The 19,339-nt window shown below is 45.5% G+C and overlaps 1 protein-coding gene across 9 annotated transcripts in view; it reads right to left on the bottom strand.

The window, feature by feature from the left end:
• Positions 1 to 1,775: 1,775 nt before the first annotated feature.
• The window catches only part of stim1b (stromal interaction molecule 1b), a 163,696-nt gene continuing 146,132 nt past the window's right edge, over positions 1,776 to 19,339 (bottom strand). For all 9 annotated transcript variants that reach the window (XM_041199071.1, XM_041199075.1, XM_041199072.1 and 6 more), the window contains one exon: positions 1,776 to 6,059. In XM_041199071.1, coding sequence (XP_041055005.1) covers positions 5,471 to 6,059 — 589 coding nt within the window. In that variant the 3' untranslated portion in view covers positions 1,776 to 5,470. The remainder of the gene's footprint in view (positions 6,060 to 19,339) is intronic.

Raw genomic sequence — 19,339 nt, 5'->3', positions numbered from 1 at the left:
CCAAACATGCAATATACAGGGCAGCAAACGGACTGGTACCGAGGGAGTTAGGGATATTAACAGACCTTCTTGATTCCAAGAACCAATTGGATCTTTAGTACATACTGGCTTTACTTACCCTGAGCAGGTTAAGAGACAGAGCAGAGTGACCGTCTTAGGATGGCTCTGGTGCTCAGGAACATGGAAGGTTCTGAGACGAATAATCTCATATTGTGAGACAAAGCAAGATAACTTTCAAATCTCTGGAAACTCCGACCTGTCCAACAGAGAGGTTTGTGAGTGTGAGTGTAAGCGTGTGTGTATGTGCGTGCGAGAGAGAGTGTAGAGTATGAGTGCCAGTGTGTGTGTGTGCATGAGTGTGTGTATATATGTGTGTGTGTGTGAGAGAGTGTGGCGTATGTGTATGTGCAAGTGTGCACATGTGTGAGTGTACGTGCGTGCATGCGTGAAAGTGTGTGCACGTGTGGGATATGAGTGCGTGTGTGCATGTGAGTGAGAGTGTAGAGTATGTGAGTGTGTGTGTGTGTGAGAGAGAGAGAGAGTGTGCGTGTGAGAGTGTGTGTGCGTGTGAGAGTGTGTGTGCATGTGAGTGTGTGCGTGTGAGAGCGTGTGTGTGTGTGTGTGTGTGTGTGTGCATGTGAATGTGTGTGTGAGTATGCGCGCAAACTGTGGTGTGTGTGTGTATGCATGCAGAGTATGAGAGTGAGAGATTGTGTATGTGAGAGAGTGAGAGTGTATGTTCACTCTACACCCTAGAGGCAGCATTAAACACTCCCAGGACAGGTACAGTACGGGGTTAGATACAGAGTAAAGCTCCCTCTACACTGTCCCCATCAAACACTCCCAGGACAGGTACAGCACGGGGTTAGATACAGAGTAAAGCTCCCTCTACACTGTCCCCATCAAACACTCCCAGGACAGGTACAGCACGGGGTTAGATACAGAGTAAAGCTCCCTCTACACCGTCCCCATCAAACACTCCCAGGACAGGTACAGCACGGGGTTAGATACCGAGCCAAGCTCCCTCTACACTGTCCCCATCAAACACTCCCAGGGCAGGTCATAAGGACAGAATCTGAACTGAAAATACATACAGGACAGGACAGTTGTGATGGGTTTTAGATGGCTTCAGTGTGCCGGAGTTACGGCCCGTGTGTTGCAAAAGGCAGCTAACAGTGACACACTGAAATAGGTCAGCCCATTTTAACCAAATGCATGCGAACTGCACACACCCTCCTTTACCCAAAACTGAATCCGGGTCAAAATTCAGCATTATCTACAAAAGAAAACACTTTCGCTTTATAAAAAAATAAAATAAAGACGACCAGTTCATAGTTGAGAAGATGATTGGTTCGATCAGTTACACACAGCATCATTCCGTTAAAAGTAAGGCCCCCTCAGGACACAGGCATGCCACACATTCAACACAAACACAAGAGCTACCAATGGTCAGTGCACAGCAGTTAGAGAATCCACACACAAATCATGGTCATCAGCACCTTGCACAAACGGCATTTACAGGCCGGCTTCAAACTTCACGAGGGGGGGAGGGAGTCAGAAAAAAAAAAACAAACAACCCAGAATGGTCTCCAAATATATTCCAGCACAGATCAGCCAGCATGGGGGTGGGGAGAGGTGGGGTGCTGTGGGACAGAGGGTGGGGTGGGGAATGGCAAAGAAGAGGGGTGGATGGAGAGGGGGGGGCAGATGGCGGGGAGGGGCAGATGGGAGGGACAGAAGGCAGGCAGGGGGGACACGGCGGGGGGGGGGGCGGTGAGGGGAACGGCGGGGGGAGAAGGCGGGGCGGGAGATGACATGGGGGCATAGCAGGAGGCAGAGTGGGGCGATGGGGGGGCGGAGGAAGGACAGGAGAGCGATGGAGAGGCGGGGGGGGGGATGATGGGGGAGGAGAAACGGTGCAGGGGAGAGAGTGGGTGACGGAGAAGGCAGGGCAAAGATCATCACTGCCCTTAAGACTATTAATTTTATAAGCACTGAGCAAAAAGAATGCCTTCAGGCTGGTTACAGCGTGGCTGGAGCCAAATAAACTCAGCAGCTGGTCACGCATTCAACTCCGATTAAATTCCAACCCGCCCCAGCCCAGCCACAGTGGGAATCGACAGGAATGCTGGGCCTGGACAGAGCAGACTGGGTGACTATAAAAGCACTAACTGGATAATGAGTAGAGCAGTTATATGAAAGCTGCCCCTCTCCATGCAGTCACCATTGCAGCATGCACTGATACAAAGCTAACAGCCACCGGCGGATTCTCCCCACACCTCGCTTGTGAATGAACTGTGTGAACGAGGACTATGCCTGACAGTTGCGCACAGCAGCCTCTATAATCACAGGCCACAAGGGCTAACGTGTTTTGGCAATGCTCCACCATCCCATGACAGAGCAAGTCATTCAACACTGAACAGTAACAGTGCTTTGGCACATGGATAAAATACTGATAGAGTTTCTGGTCACTGTCTGACCGGAGACCAGTTAGCCGGATGACAGCATTCCCAGATGTGATCACTGCATGGGCACCAGCCTGAGCTAGTCACTGGATTAAAGTTTTCCCAGGGAACATGCTTGACAAACACCCAACATCTGAACACTAAAGGTGTATTATATTTTCAACGTGTCTGTGTTCAGAGCTGATTGCAGTCCCACTCCCAGCTTCTCTCATCCCACAGTACAGTGATTCAGTCTGTCTCACTCTTTATCGAGCCAATTCATCCATCAGGCACAAATTAAACTCAAACTCTTTATACATGATCCAGAAATACAGGGTTTAGGTCAGAGTTGACCTCAAATCTCCTGTGAATCTATCTGAGCATCAGAGTTGGTTTTTCAACTCACTGATGATCAAAGGGTTGAGATTCCACAGAATCAACAGCACAATGCCCAAACACAGCCCAGGTCAGACTGCACACACCCACTACAGAACCACTGCATACCCTGGTGACACCGTGCATCTGGTGCAGTCCTCGTAGTGCAACACATACAGATACACACACACACACCAGGGCCAACACTGTCAGGCCAACTCTACTAAGCACAATCTTGTGGTTATATATTTGGGTAGGAACCCCGAAGATTTTAATGGACTGATGAGACGAACCCTGGCATGATCACAGGCAACCCCTTTGGTATTGGGATCTCTGCAATGACCAGGCTCCCTTGGATTACTGCTGAGCTCAGGATATCAATGTTCACATGCTGAATGGAGTTTGGTCACAGCAGAATACTTTTAAATAAATTAGCATGGCCATGTGAAGAGAAAGTAATTCCAAGGAATAAATTGGAAGATTGGGAAACAATGTGTTAGGGATTTAAAATATTCAAGGATTTAGTAGCTACCAGGGCAGACGGGTGAAGCTAATGCTTGTGAGAGGTTAACTCTGACATTTCACAATCTTTATACTGTCAGTGAGGAGTTAGGAGAGTGTATACACTGTGTGCTCAGTGATGGGTTCTAAAAATGGATTTCAAGCTGATCAGCTAATATCTTTAAACAAAGGAGCTGGATTAACAACACAGGGAGAGTGAGGGTAAGAGAAATTAACAGGACAGAGAGTGAGAGTTAGAAAGGTTAACAGAACAGAGTGAGGGTGAGAGAGATTAACAGGGCAGAGTGAGGGTTAGAGGGATAAACAGGACAGGGTGAGGGTTAGAGGGATAAACAGGACAGGGTGAGGGTTGGAGAGATTAATAGGACAGAGTGAGGGTTAGAGAGATTAACATGATTGAGAGAATGAGGGTTAGAGAGATTAACTGCACAGGGAGAGAGGTTAGAGAGATTAACTGCACAAGGAGAGAGAGGTTAGAGAGATTAACTGCACAGGGAGAGAGAGGTTAGAGAGATTAACTGCACAAGGAGAGGTTAAAGAGATTAACTGCAGGGAGAGGTTAGAGAGATTAACTGCACAGGGAGAGGTTAAAGAAATTAACTACACAGGGAGAGGGAGGTTAGAGAGATTAACTGCACAGGGAGAGAGAGGTTAGAGAGATTAACTGCACAGGGAGAGAGAGGTTAGAGAGATTAACTGCACAGGGAGAGAGAGGTTAGAGAGATTAACTGCACAGGGAGAGAGAGGTTAGAGAGATTAACTGCACAGGGAGAGAGAGGTTAGAGAAATTAACTACACAGGGAGACAAAGGTTAGAGAGATTAACTGCACAGGGAGAGGTTAGAGAGATTAACTGCACAGGGAGAGGTTAGAGAGATTAACTGCACAGGGAGAGAGAGGGTAAAAAGATTAACTGCACAGGGAGAGAGAGGTTAAAGAGATTAACTACACAGGGAGAGAGAGGTTAGAGAGATTAACTGCACAGGGAGAGAGAGGTTAGAGAGATTAACTGGACAGGGAGAGAGAGGTTAGAAAGATTAACTGTACAGGCAGAGAGAGGTTAGAGAGATTAACTGTACAGGGAGAGCGAGGTTAGAGAGATTAACTGCACAGGAAGAGAGAGGTTAGAGAGATTAACTGTACAGGGAGGGTAAGAGTTAGAGAGATTAATGACCCTGCTTGTTTTGTTTTCAGAATAAGAGCCTATTCGGCCCGCCCGCCGCTGGGATCATCCAGTCCCACCCAAAGTCAATGGACTTTTGGCTGACCCGCTGCATCCCCCATAGTGGGTCCAAAATCCCAGCCCTAATGTTTTGCAAAGTAGGGAATCAATGTGGTGGATGGGTGATGGAGACATGTCCATGTTGGAGTAATCATGTGAGCACTCTTGACGGAGCAAGCTAGATTAGCTGAATCCTTCTGGGTTTTGCTTGGGCAGGTTAGTCTGTTCACAAGTACAATGCATATTCAATAATCGGCCCCAGTGCAAGCTACTGATCACATTCTCTTTTAATCAGACGGCCAGCTATTCAACCAAGTGTGACTGCACAGAGCCACGTTGTGTACTGGCCACAAACTGATGACCCAACAGTAGAAAATGGACAGAAAGGAAAGATCCACCCTCTAAGGATGAGCGCGACTCTCGTCCCAGGTCACTTACTAAAGGTGCAGATAAACCGGCACATTTACAAGCTTTGTAACTCAGTCCTTTGGAGATGTGATAAACATCTCGACATCTTAAAACCTTAATTAGACCTACCAGAGGAACTTTTTTGAAACTTTAAATTTTTTTTTTTGCAGAAGCGTTGCGTGTGCATGCTGCCCTGATACAGCTCAGGCGCTGGAAGAGAAGACATGCAGCAGGATAGAAAGAGAGGGGCCAGGAAGCAAAGGATCCTCGCACCATTTCCCCCTCATTAACTCAGGGGAAGCTTAGAAATAAGGAACACCAGTCTGTAAAATAAATAAGATTAAATAAAATCCACTCCCTGGGGACAAAGAGCTCTAATAAAAAGCTTGACCAAAGGATAAACAGAGTCCCTGAAATGTTGGGTCTCTACTTCCCTCTCACTTAGTTCTGTTCTAGGCAGATCTCCTGTTTGGAAAGCCCGTCTCCCCAATCGATTGGATTTACTTGATCTTTTTCTTGAACAGCTTAAATCCTGGTTTCTTTTTGCCGGGGTTCGGCTCTGTCTCCTCACCTGTTGACGTGCTGTCTTCCTCCACCGGGGACTTTTTGGAGGCCAGTTGAGGGATCTTGGTGCCCTTGATGCCATTTTTCCCCTCGGTTACTGTGGACTCGGGATCGGTGGACGTGGGGCTGAGGGACCGCGATGACTCGGAGGGGCTGAGGGCTGAGCCCTCCGTGCCCCGGTGGATCTCCCCCAGGCTGGCCGATTTCTCCAGGCCCCGGTTCAGGTGGGCTTTCCTGCCCGCTAGGGGACTGTCCGAGATGTGCTCGGAGCACGTGCTGCTCAGCGAGTCGGCTTGCTTGCTGCTGCTGCTGCTGCCGTCCGGGGTGGGGGCATTGGAGTCCGAGGCCACACTCTGGGTCGGAGTGACTTCTTCTGTCAGTTTAAGGAGGGAGGTAGGCTTGGATGGGATAGACCTTAATCCAGAACTGTGTAGGAGGGTGCTGGGAGATCCTGAGGAGTTGGAAAGGCGCTGCTGATCACTGGATTGAGAAATGGAGGATTCCGAATCGGAGCGATTTAACTCCCTGTGGGAAGAGAGAGGAATGTGCATCAACCATAGAAATGTTATGGCACAGAAAGAGGCCATTTAGCACATCATGTCTGTGCTGGCTGAAAAAGAAAAAATAAAATACTAGCTGTCCATTCTGATCCCACCTCCCAGCACATGGTCCAGAGAATTGCAGGTTACAGCACCTTCAGATGCAGATCCAGGTACCTTTTAAAATTAGTTGAGGGTTTCGGCCTCCACCACCAAACCAGGCAGCGAATTCCAGACACCCACCACCCACCGGGTGAAGTAGTTTTTCCTCATGTCCCCTCTAACCGTTCAGCCAATCATCTTAAATCGGTGCCCCCTGGTAACTGGCCTCTCCACAGGGGGGAGACTGGTGCTTCCTGTCTATCTAGGCACTTCAATTTTGTAACAAGGTCACCCCTGTTCTAAGTAAAACAACCCTAGTCTATCCAATCTCTCCTCATAGCTGCAATTCTCAAGCTCTTGGCAACATTTTTGTAAATCTCCTCTATACTGTCTCCAGAGCAATTATGTTCTTCCTGTAACGTGGTGACCAGAACTGTACATAAAATTCCAGCTGTGGCCTAACCAGCGTTTTATGCAGTTCCATCATTACATCGCTGCTTTTGTATTCAATACCTCGTCCAATAAAGCATTCCATATGCTCTCTTGTCCACTTTATCCACCTGCCTTGCCACCTTCAGGGACCTGTGGATATGCACTCCAAGGTCTCTCACGTCCTCTACCCCTCTCAATATCCTCCCATTTATTGTGTATTCCCTTGCTTTGTTTGCCCTCCCCAAATGCATTACCTCACACCTCTCTGGATTGAATACCATTTGCCACTTTTCCACTCACTCAATCGTTGATATCATACTGGAGTCGATAGCTATCCTCTTCACATTCAACTACATGGCTAATTTTTGTGTCATCTGCAATTTTCCTAAACATGCCCCTGACATTTAAGTCCAAATACTTAATATATACAAACAGCAAGGGAACCAACACTGAGCCCTGTGGAACGCAACTTGAAACCGCTTTCCATTTACAAAATCATCCATCGACCATTACCCTTTGTTTCCTGTCACTGAGCCAATATGGATCCAACTCGCCTTCTTCCCCTGTATCTCATGGGATCTCACTTTCCTGACTAGTCTGCCAAGTGCCTCGCTAAAATCCACGTAGACAACATCCACTACACCACCCTTATCAATGCTCCTTGTCACATCCTCAAAAAATTCAATTAAATTAGAAAGACACGACCTTCCCCTAACAAAAACCATGCTGACTAATCCCTTGATTAATCCGTTCCATTTTAAGTAACAGTTTATTCTGGCTCTCAGAGTTGATTCTGATAATTTGCCTATCAGCCAAGTTGGCCTATCCCTCGCACCCTTTTAAAATAATGGTACAATGCTCGCAGACCTCCAATCCTCTGGTATCTTGCTTGTACCTAGTGACGATTGGAAAATGATCCATAGGGCATCCGCTATTTCCTCCCTGACTTCTTTTAACAGCCTGGGATTCAATCCATCTGATCCTGGTGACTTATCCACCTTCAAGGATGACAGTCCCTCCAGTACTTCCTCTCTCTTTATGCTTACTGTATCTAATACTTCACAAATCCTCCTCTTTAATTAGAATGTCTGCATCATCCCTCCCCATAGTGAAGGCAGAGACAAAATGCTCATTAAGAACCCTGCCCACATCTTCAGCACCAACGCACAGGTCACCTTGTACATCTCTGATTGGCCATACTCTTTCCTTAGTCATCCTCTTGCTCTTACTGTACTGATAAAACATCTTTGGGTTTTCCTTGATCTCACCTGCCAATATTATTTCATAGCCTCTCTTTGCTTTCCTGTTTTCTTTTTTAATTTCACCCCTGTACCACACTTCAGCCACACATGATGACACTAAAGACCTAAGACAAAGCTGAGGACAGGACAACTGATCTGAATTAACCATAAAAGATGCTTAACACTTAAGCACTGACAAGCTTTGGACATCTTACCCCTGAGTTGGAAGACTGAAGCTAATGGAGTGCTGCAAGGATCAGTGCTGGTGCCTCTGCTATTTACAATCTATATTAATGACTTAGACAAAGAGACCGAGAGTAATGTATTCAGGCTTGCTGATAATACAAAGCTAGGTGGAAATGCAAGCTGTGAGGAGGACATAAAGAGGCTGCAAAGAGATGTAGGCAGCTTAAGTGAGTGGGCAACAAAGGGACAGATGGAGTATAAGGTAGGGAAGTGTGAGATTATTCACTTCGATGGGAAGAATAGAGAAGCAGACTTTTTAAAGGGCAAGAAACTTGTAAATGTGGATAATGGAATCATAGAATGGTTACAGCACAGAAGGAAGCCATTCGGTCAGACCTCACCATACTGGCCGTGTTCAGAAAGACTTGGGTATACTCATACAAGGAACACACAAAACATGTAGATACAGCAAACCATTAGGAAGGCAAAGGCATGTTGGCCTTTATTGCGAGGGGACTGGAGTACAAGAACAAAGAGGTTTTGCTAAAATTGTACAGGACTTAGGAGAGACCATGCCTGGAGTACTGTGTGCAGTCTTAATCTCCAAATTTAAGGAAAGAGATACCTGTATTGGAGGCAGTACAGCAGAGGTTTATGAGATTGGTCCCTGGGATGAGGGGGTTTGCCTATGGTGAGAAGCTGAATAAATTGGGCTTATACTCTGCAGTTTGGAAGAATAAGAGGTGATCTCATTGAAACATTTTTTTTATTTGTTCTTGAAATGTGGTTGTCACTGGCTGGGCCAGCATTTATTGTCCATCCCTAATTGCCCCTTGAGAAGGTGGTGGTGAGCTGCCTTCTTGAACTGCTGGAGTCCATGTGGTGTAGGTACACCCACAGTGCTGTTAGGGAGGGAGTTCCAAGATTTTGACCCAGCGACACTGAAGGGAACATACAAGTGAAACATACAACATTCTCCTTGACAAGGTAGACACTGAAAGGACATTTGCCCTGGCTAGGAAATATAGAACACGGGGGCAGTTTCAGAATAACGGGCCAGTCACTTAGGACTGAGATGAAAGAAAGTTCTTCACTCAGCTGCGAATCTTTGAATTCTCTGCCCCAGAAAATTGTGGATGATCCATTGCTGTATACATTTAAGGCTGGGATAGACAGATGTTTGATCTTTCAGGGAATCGAGGGATATTGGGAGTGCAAAGCAAAGTGGAGTTGAAGCAGATGATCAGCCATGATCACACTGAATGACAGAGCAGGATCAATGGCTGAATGGTCCACTCCTGCTCCTATTTCTTATGCTCTGATTCAGGGGTTTCATCTCACATAACTAACTTGTTATAAGAAATATTTTCAAATCAAATGAATCATTTTTAATTCAAGAAAACAGAAATATCTGGTGACCTTAGGGCAATGTGAGTAGAGTTCAGCGCTTCCACAAAAATAGCCAAAGCAAAAACAATGTTTAATGGAAAGCTTCAAATAGATCACTGTACTTGGCCCAATATCGGTAGGTCAAAAACTGACCTTTCATCTTCTAGGTCCTGGGGTCAAATCCAGCCTTAGACAAAGGGGTGAAGGTTTCACTTCCCACCTTGGGCATCAATGACCCCGCCTGCAACAATTAGTTATTTGTCTTTACTCCGGAACACTATTCATACACTCAAGATTTCCTTCAAACAAATCCTTGCATGATTCCCACTTTGGGAGACAGCAGGAATGCCACTCTCAGTAACACAGCAAACTGGTCATTACCCTCCCCAAAAATTTACAAGGAATTTTGGTCAAAGACGTTTCTGTAGAATCAGAAGTGGATGCGGGATAGAATGAGACTTACTGTGTGCTCCCCCGGTTGATGCTGCTCACTATGTAAAGCAATTGGTCTGCTACACTGAAAATCAAACTGCTAACTTTCTCCTTTCCTCCTCTGACAGTTCCATAGAGAGGAGCGGCTGGGGAGGGGAAGGGGAGAGAGGAATCTCCAGTCCCACAGAGAGAAGGTGGGGCAGGAGAGGAGTCTCCAGCACACTGCACAACTGAACCCAGGCTTCCTACCTGATATCCAGCAACATGTCTGGAATGGATGAACCTATTACATTCAGAAACTGGGTAAACAATTCCAGGAGAGGAGGAGGAGAACAGGAGAGGGCAATGAGGGATATGAGCAGTCAGTGAAATTTGCAAAAAAATCTCTTCACTTGGCTGGGGAAATTGAAAGGCACAGCCAGCACTGGAAGCAGCGCTTCACACAAAGGCTTGTGAGAATGTGATTCACAGCCCCAACAGGCAGTGGACACAAAACCAAGTGAAGTGTTCAAAATGAGAATAAATAAATTCTTTGGAAAGAGTTTATGAAGGAATTATGAAAAGAGGGAAAGCAACTATATACATAAAGCTGTGGGGAATGACTAAATTGAGAGAGAGGTGGAACGTGCAAGAGAAAGACAGACAATGGAGCAAGAAAGAAAGAGAAAAAGAAATTTACAGAAAGAGAGACAAAAGAGAGAAAGTGGAACAAGAGAGAGGGAGGGAGCAGACATGTCACAGAAAGCATCACAGTCCTAATGGGACAGGAGGCCATTCAGCCCATTGAGTCCATGGTGGCTTCTCTGTGGAGCAATCCAGTCAATTCGATCCACTGTAACCCTGCAAGTTTATTTCCCTCAAGTGTCCATCCAATTTCCTTTTGAAATTATTGATCGTCTCCACTTTTACCAACTCTTTTGGGCAGAGTTTTCCAGGTTATTACTATTCGCTGCATTAAAAAAAAGTTCTTCCTCATATCCCCCTGCGTCTCTTGCTCAAACCATTCAATCTGTGTCCCCTGGTCCTTTTACCATCAGCTACCCTGCCTCTTACTTCCTGCTTACTATTTACATGCTGGTAGTAAATTTTTGAGTTCCCTTTTATGTTTACTGCCATTCTATTCTCATATTCTCTTTTTGTCTGTTTTATTCTCTTTTTCACTTCCCCTCTCAACTTAATGGCTCTCAATTGATGAATCCACCGGACATGCATTACATACTCTTTTTCTTGTTTCATCATATTCTCTGTCACCCTCATCAGACTCACAATGAGACACAGAGGAACAAGAGGGAGAGAGAGAAAAAGACAGAGATGCTGAGAAATTGACAGATCGAGTGACTGAGTCTGTGACTGTGGGAGAGAAGGGGCAAAGGCGAATGGTTCTGCGAGTGACAGCACTTCATCAGGAACTTAAATTCTGCAGAAAAGTCACTTCTGGACAGTAAAGCGGTGAGGAGATGGCAGTATTGAAGGTAGGGGTTACCCATCCCAGGATGTCACTGAGTTATGAGTATTGAGAGCTGTGTTGTACATGTGCTCCACCTACACCATCAGATAATGTAAAATCAGACACAGAAAATCAACCCACTCAATGTTTCAACTAAAAAGCAGGAATACAAGACCAGCCACTTAGTAATAATAGGGTGAGGTTGAACAGTAATAGTTACAGCAAAACGTACACTCATGCAGAGAGGGGGAAACCTGGCAGATGCCAGATCTCTTCACCCAAACCCCATAGATTCCCAGGATCATATGTCTCATTCCTATCTATCTGTCTCTGGGATTCCAGACTTGATCTATCACTGAATCTGCAGGATTATAACAGAAAAGCTCTTGCTTCCACTGCAATGATTCGATAGAGTTATGCTGCACAATGTCACCCCTTTCTCCCCTGAAGCGCAGAGTGTTGGAAAGAGCCCAGTTTCCCTGTCCAACCCAAGGAGGCTAGTCTCCATGTGAGCAAACACCAACAACATTCAACCTTGGGAGCACCACAGCAGCACATAAGCCTTTCCCCCACCTGACAGACACAATTCACACTGCCCGGCTCGGGTTACCAACCCCTCCAGTCCAGGATTGCCTTGGAGTCTCCAGGAATTAAAGATTCACCTCTTGGACACTACTGTGAGCAACTCCCAGGAAAATAAAAAATCATAAGGCCATCAGCTAAGATTTGATTTTTCTAATTATAAAATTATTGAGAAGGCTAAGTGGGGTGGGGTGGTGAACAATCATCAGCAATTATGTGTAACCAGAATTATCAACGCTACATCCAGGAAGCTTCTATAGATTGCGATCAGGTCAGTGGGAACCCAAGACAATTCCCTCACTACTCTGTAGTCCAAAGGTACCAAGGTCAATTGTGACATTTCTCCTACAGTTTAGCCAACCCAGCACAGTATGGAATATCACCGGGGACCCTCTGTTCCATTTGGCTCAGCCACTACCATTAACATAGCCTAGACAGGGAACAGCTACTGCCTGAATTATAGGTTGACATCTAACGGGGGGGGGGGGGGGGTGAGCGGGGTGGTGTGTGTGAGGCTCTGCCAGCACTGAATAAGGATGGCTGTTGCAGTGGCTCCTCCTGCTACACTGCCACCCACTGGCACTCAAGGCCAAACGTTTTGATTCAACTCAGCTCAGGAATTTTAAGTCTGATTTAGAGTTGCCACCTCTGACAGGTTTAGTTCTGAGGGTTTTGTCGCGTGCCATCCCACCCCTGCCCAAGTTTGGTCACCTGACATGCCCATCCTCACAGAGCTCCACCATCCCACACTCGGAATGCAAACAGACTCATTACTCAACACAATAATTCTTCAAAACAAAAACAGAATTACCTGGAAAAACTCAGCAGGTCTGGCAGCATCGGCGGAGAAGTAAAGAGTTGACGTTTCGAGTCCTCATGACCCTTCGACAGAACTTGCAAGTTCTGTCGAAGGGTCATGAGGACTCGAAACGTCAACTCTTTTCTTCTCCGCCGATGCTGCCAGACCTGCTGAGTTTTTCCAGGTAATTCTGTTTTTGTTTTGGATTTCCAGCATCCGCAGTTTTTTTTGTTTTTATCAATAATTCTTCAGCCTTCTTTCTCCGCGTCCAATATTTTATTAACCAATAAAGTGTTCAATGACATTTTTTTTTGGCTAAAATCAGTTTATTTTCAAGGCCCCTCTGATTTTCCTCCTGAATTACTGGCAGCAATCCCAGGGAACATAGAGCCATCCTGGAGTCATTTACAATGGCCTTATTCCAAATGGAGCTGGAGTGATGTTGCCTGAAAGGATGGAGTCTTCTAACCGAAAGCAGAGTCTACCCTCAACTGTGAGTGAGTGGAGGAACACCTTTACCCGGAGTGAAGGAGAACCAGTCATGAAATGAAAGCAGAACAGCAGAATAAAAAGGTAGCAGCGAGGATTTCAATGAAGATAGAGACAAGAGGAAACTGAAGGATAGGCACACTGCAAAACAAATCCACACACCAGCCAATGCGCACACGCACCTGAGTAAGATTTCTAACTGCAAAGTGATTGCATACTTGGTAACAAGGGCACACAAAGGCAGGCACACAGTCAGCTACAGGCACACTAGGAGACACAATCATCATAGAAAATTACAGCAAGGAGGAGGCCATTTGGCCCATTATGGCTGTGCTGGACAAAAGAGCTATCAAGCTTAATCCCATTTTCCAGCTCTTGGTCCACAGGCTACAACGCTTCAAGTTCACATTTAAAAAATACTTCAACGCGATGAAGATTTCTGCCTCTCCCACTCTTTCGGGTAGAGAGTTCTAGCCCTCACCATCCTCTGAATGAAAACAATTACTCTGCTAAGGGAAACAGGTCTTTCTTGTCTGCCCTATTGCGGCCCCTTCATAATTTTACACACCTCAATTAAATCTCCCTCAGCCTCCTCTGTTACAAAGAAATCAACCCCAGCCTACCCAATCTTTCCTCATGGCTAAAATTCTCCATGCCTGGCAACATCCCGATAAATCTCTGCTGCAATCTCTCTAAAACTACCATATGCTTTCTGCAAAGCATTGATCTGAACTGTATACAGTACTCTAGCCGTGCCCTAACTAGTGTTTTATACAATTATAATATAACCTCTTTGCTCTTATATTCTATGCTTTGGCTAAACAACTTATATTTTCTACAGTGGCTTTAATAATAAAGTAATAGAAGCATTATAAAACAAAATGTCACTGATCCAACCTGAGGAGAAATTAGGTCATATGACCAAGAGTTCAGTCAAAGACGCAAGTTTTAAGGAGTGTCTTAAAGGAGGAAAGCAAGGTCAAGAGGCGGACAGGTTTATGAAGGGACTTCCAAAGATTAGGGCTAAGGCAGCTGAAGGTGTGGCCACCAATGGTGGAGTGATGGAAATCGGGGGATGCTCATGAAGCCGGAATTAGCTGAGTGCAGGGATCTTGGAGGGTGGTGGGGTTGGAGGACATTACTAAAGTAGGGAGGGCCAAGCCCAGGGGTGACAGGTGAATGAGGCTTCCTGTGAGATAAGAGTAGGCAGCAGAGTTTTGGATGCCTCAATTTTATGGAGGGTAGAATATGGGAGGCCAACCTGGGATGCACTGGAATAGTCAAATCTAGAGGTAACAAAGGCATGAATGAGGGCCTGAGGGAATTTAGTTTGGAGCAGCACCAAAAATGATGGCTTTGATCTTCCTAATATTTAATTGGAGAAAATCTCTGCCCATCCTGTGCTGGATGCTGGATAATTTAGCAACAGTGGAGGAGTCGAGTGAGGTGGCGGTGAAGTCAAGCTGGGTGTACATGTCAAGACTAACAGTCTGCTTTTGGATGATGTCACTGAGGGGCAGCATGTAGATGAGAAATAGGAGGGGGCCAAGAACAGATCCTTGGGGAATCCAGAGGTAGGTACGGGAGCAGGAAGAGAAGCCATTGCAATTAATACCACGGCTACAATCAGATAGATAAGAATGGGGCAAATGAGAGCAATCCCACCCAGCTGGATGACAGTGGAGAGGCGGAGGAGAGTGAAGTGGTCAACCACATCAAAGGCTGCAACAGATCGATTAGGATAAGGAGGGAAAGTTTACCTTTGTCACTATCACAATAGATGTAATATATGACTTTGGTAAGAGCCGTTTGGGTAATGTGGCAGGGGCAAAACCTCAATGGAGGAATTCAAACATGGAGTTCCGGGGAAGATGGGAAATGATTTAGTAAGTGACAACACATTCAAAGGAATGTGGGGAGGCAATGGCACAGTGGTATTGTTGCTGGACCGGTAACCCAGAGATCCAGGGTAATGCTCTGGGGACCCGGGTTCAAATCCTGCCATGGCAGATGGTGGAATGTGAATTCAATAAAGTAAACATCTGGAATTAAAAGTCTAATGATGACCATGAAACGAATGTTGTAAAAAAAACCCATCTGGTTCACTAATGTCCTTTAGGGAAGGAAATCCTTACCTGGTCTGGCCTACTCTTACACGCCCTCTGAACAAGGGCAATAAATGCTGGCCTAGCCTGCAATTCCCATGACTGAATTTTTAAAAAAAGGACTTTGGTGAGGAAAGGAAGGTTGGAGATGGGTTTTTTTTGCCGAGATTTAAAGAGAGGGACAACACTGATAGGGCTAGAACAGAGGTTCTGCTGAGAGAATTTGAACAGTTAGGAGCTAAATTAAAAAGCAGAACCTCCAAGGTAATAATCTCAGGATTATTACCTGAGCGACGGGCAAACTGGCATTGGGTAAATAAAGTCCAGGAGTGGCTCAAAGAGAGGAATGTGGTTCAGTTCATGGGGCACTGACACCAGTACTGGGGTAGAAGGGAGCTGTTACGGTGAGACGGGCTTCACTTGAACTGAGCTGGGACCAGTGTCCTGGCAAATCGGATAACTAGGGCTGTAGAGAGGGCTTTAAACCAAATAGTAGGGGGGGCCGGTTCTGGAGAAGGGATACGTAGACTTACAAAGCAAAAGGATATGGCAGCATTGCAGGGCAGCTATTTAGGTAATGATACCCACAGTGTGACAGGAAGGGACAGAGGATACAAAGGGTATTCGGAACAAAATAAATGAATTAACGGCACAAATAGAGGTTAATGGGTATGATCTAATAGCCATTACGGAGACGCGGTTACAAGGAGATCAAAGCTGGGAACTAAATATTCAGGGATATGTGACTTTTCGAAAGGACAGGCAGGAAGGAAAGGGTGGTGGGGTAGCTTTGTTAGTATGAGATGGAACAAGTACAATAGCAAGAAATGCTCTTGGGTCGGAAGGTGTAGAATCCATATGGGTGGAGGTAAGAAATAAAAAGGGGAAGATGACACTGGTGGGAGTAGTCTATAGGCTCCACAACAGTAGCTATACTGTAGGACAGAGAATAAATCAGGAGATACTGAGAGCATGTAAAAAGAGGCAGTACATTAATCATAGGTGACTTTAATCTCCGTGTAGATTGGGAAAATCAAATTGGCAGAGGTAACCATGAGCGAGAATTCATAGCATGTATTCGGGACAGTTTCCTAGAACAATATGTTGTGGATCCAACCAGGGATCAGGCTACTCTGGATCTGGTAATGTGTAATGAGGCAGGTTTAATAAATGATCTCAGAGTAAAAGATCCCCTAGGAAACAGTGACCATAACATGGTAAAACTCAGCATTCAGTTTGAGAGTGAGAAACTTGGGCTGGAAACAACTGTGCTAAACTTAAATAAGGGTAATTACAAAGGAATGAGGGCAGAGTTAGCTGGAATGGGCTGGGAAAGGAGCTTAGCAGAAAAGATAGTGGATGAACAATGGCAGACGTTTGAGAAAAAAGTTCATGACTCACAACAAAGATATATCCCAGCGAGGAAGAAGGATTCTAGGAAGGGGATAAAACTTCCTTGGTCAACCATGGTTGGGAAGGATAGTATCAAATTGAAAGAAATTTCAATGTGGCAAAGATTAGTGGTAAGCCAGAGGATTGGAAAAGTTTAAAAACCAACAAAAGATGACCAAAAAGATAATAAAGAGGGAGAGAATAAACTTTGAGGGTAAACTAGAGAGTAAGGTAAAAATAGACAGTAAGAGCTTCTTTAAATATATAAAAAGGAAGAGAGAGGCCAAAGTGAACATAGGCCCCTTAGAGAATAGGGCTGGGGAAATAATAATGGGGAACCAGGATATGGCAGAGGAGTTGATAAATGCTTTGCATCAGTCTTCACGGTAGAAGACACTAATAACATTCCAAAAATACTAAATAATCAAGGAGCAAAAGGGCAGCGGGGGAGAAAATAAATACAATAACTATCACTGAAGAAAAAGTACTAGGGAAACTAATGGGGCTAAAGGCTGTTAAGTTCCCTGGACCTGATGGGTTGCATCCTAGGATATTAAAGGAAGTAGCTGCACAAATAGTGGATGTACTGGTAGTAGTAATTTTCCAAGAATCCTTAGATTCTGGAAAAGTCCCAGAAGATTGGAAAACTACCAATATAATGCTCTTATTCAAAAGGGGAGGGAGACAAAAAAACAGGTAACTATAGGCTAGTTAGCTTAATATCCATCATTGGGAAAATGTTAGAGTCTATTATAAAGGATGTAATAGCAGACCATTTGGAAATGCATAATATAATCCAGCAGAGTCTGCATGGCTCCATGAAGGGGAATCATGCCTGACAAATTTATTAGAAGTCTTTGGGGAGGTAACAAGCGAGATAGATAAAGGGGAACCAGTAGATGTAGAGTCATAGAGATCTGCAGCACAGAAAAAGGCCCTTCAGCCCATCGAGTCTGCACCGGTCAAACAAGTACCTAACTATTCTAATCCCATTTTCTAGCACTAGGCCCATAGCATTGTATGCCATGGCATCGCAAGTGCACATCCAAATACTTCTTAAATTTTATGAGGGGTTCTGCCTCTACCACCCTTTCAGGCAGTGAGTTCCAGGTTCCTACCAACCTCTGGGTGAAAAAATTCTTCCTCACATCCCCTCTAAACCTCCTGCCTCTTACCTTAAATCTATGCCCTCTGGTTATTGATCCCACCACCAAGGGGAAAAGTGCCTTCCTGCCTACCCTATCTATGCCCCTCATAATTTTATACACCTCAATCATGTCGCCCCTCAACCTCCTCTGCTCCAAGAAAAATAGCCCCAGTCTATCCAATCTCTCCTCATAACTAAAACTCTCCAGCCAGGCAACATCTTGGTAAATCTCCTTTGCACTCTCTCTAGTGCAATCACATCCTTCCTATAATGAGGATTCCAGAACTGTACACAATACTCTAGCTGTGGCCTAACCAGCATTTTATACAGTTCCAGCATAACCTCCCTGTTCCTATATTCTATGCCTTGGCTAATAAAGGCAAGTATCCCATAAGCCTTCTTAACCACCTTATCTACCTGTCCCACCACCTTAAGGGACCCGTGGACGTGCACACCAAGGTACCTCTGATCCCTGGTACTTCCCAGGGTCCTACCGTTCATCGTGTATTCCCGTGCCTTGTTTGTCCTGCCCAAGTGCATCACCTCACACTTATCCAGATTAAATTCCATTTGCCACTAATCAGCCCATCTGACCAGTCTGTCTATATCCTCCTGTAATCTAAGGCTATCCTCCTCACTATTTACCACCCCACCAATGTTCGTGTCATCCGCGAACTTACTGATCAACCCTCCTACATTCAAGTCTAAATCGTTTATATACACCACAAACAGCAAGGAACCCAACACCGATCCCTGTGGAAACCCACTGGACACAGACATCCAGTCACAAAAACACCCCTCGACCATCACCCTCTGCTTCCTGCCACTCAGCCAATTCTGGATCCAATTTGCCAACTTGCCTTGGATCCCATGGGCTCTTACCTTCGTTATCGGTCTCCCATGCGGGACCTTATCAAAAGCCTTGCTGAAGTCCAAGTCCAAGTCAAATGCATTGTCCTAATCTACACACCTGGTCACCTCTTCGAAAAATTCAATCAAATTGGTCAGACATGACCTTCCCTTAACAAAACCATGCTGACTGTCCTTGATTAATCCCTGCCTCTCCAAGTGTAGATTAATTCTGTCTCTCAGAATTGCTTCCAATAGTTTCCCCACCACTGAGGTTAGACTGACTGGCCTGTAGTTCCCTGGTTTATCCCTTCCTCCCTTCTTGAATAACGGTACCACACCGGCTGTCCTCCAGTCCTCTGGCACCTCTCCTGTGGCCAGAGAGGTATTGAAAATTATTGCCAGCGGCCCTGCTATCTCCTCCCTTGCTTCACTCAACAGCCTGGGATACATTTCATCTGAGCCTGGAGATTTATCTGCTTTTAAGCGTGCCAGACCACTTAGAACCTCCTCCCTTTCTATGCTAATTTCTTCAATTATATCACAGTCCTTCTGCCTGATTTCCACACCCACATCGTCCCTCTCACTTGTGAACACCGACACAAAGTATTCATTTAGAATCCTACCTGCGTCTTCCGGCTCCACACACAAATTACCACTATGGCCCTTAATGG

Source organism: Carcharodon carcharias, chromosome 11 (genome assembly GCF_017639515.1).
Source record: "Carcharodon carcharias isolate sCarCar2 chromosome 11, sCarCar2.pri, whole genome shotgun sequence".
Taxonomy (NCBI): Eukaryota; Metazoa; Chordata; class Chondrichthyes; order Lamniformes; family Lamnidae; genus Carcharodon; species Carcharodon carcharias.
The sequence above is the reverse complement of the archived record's forward strand: the minus strand, read 5'-3'. Positions and strand labels throughout refer to the sequence as shown.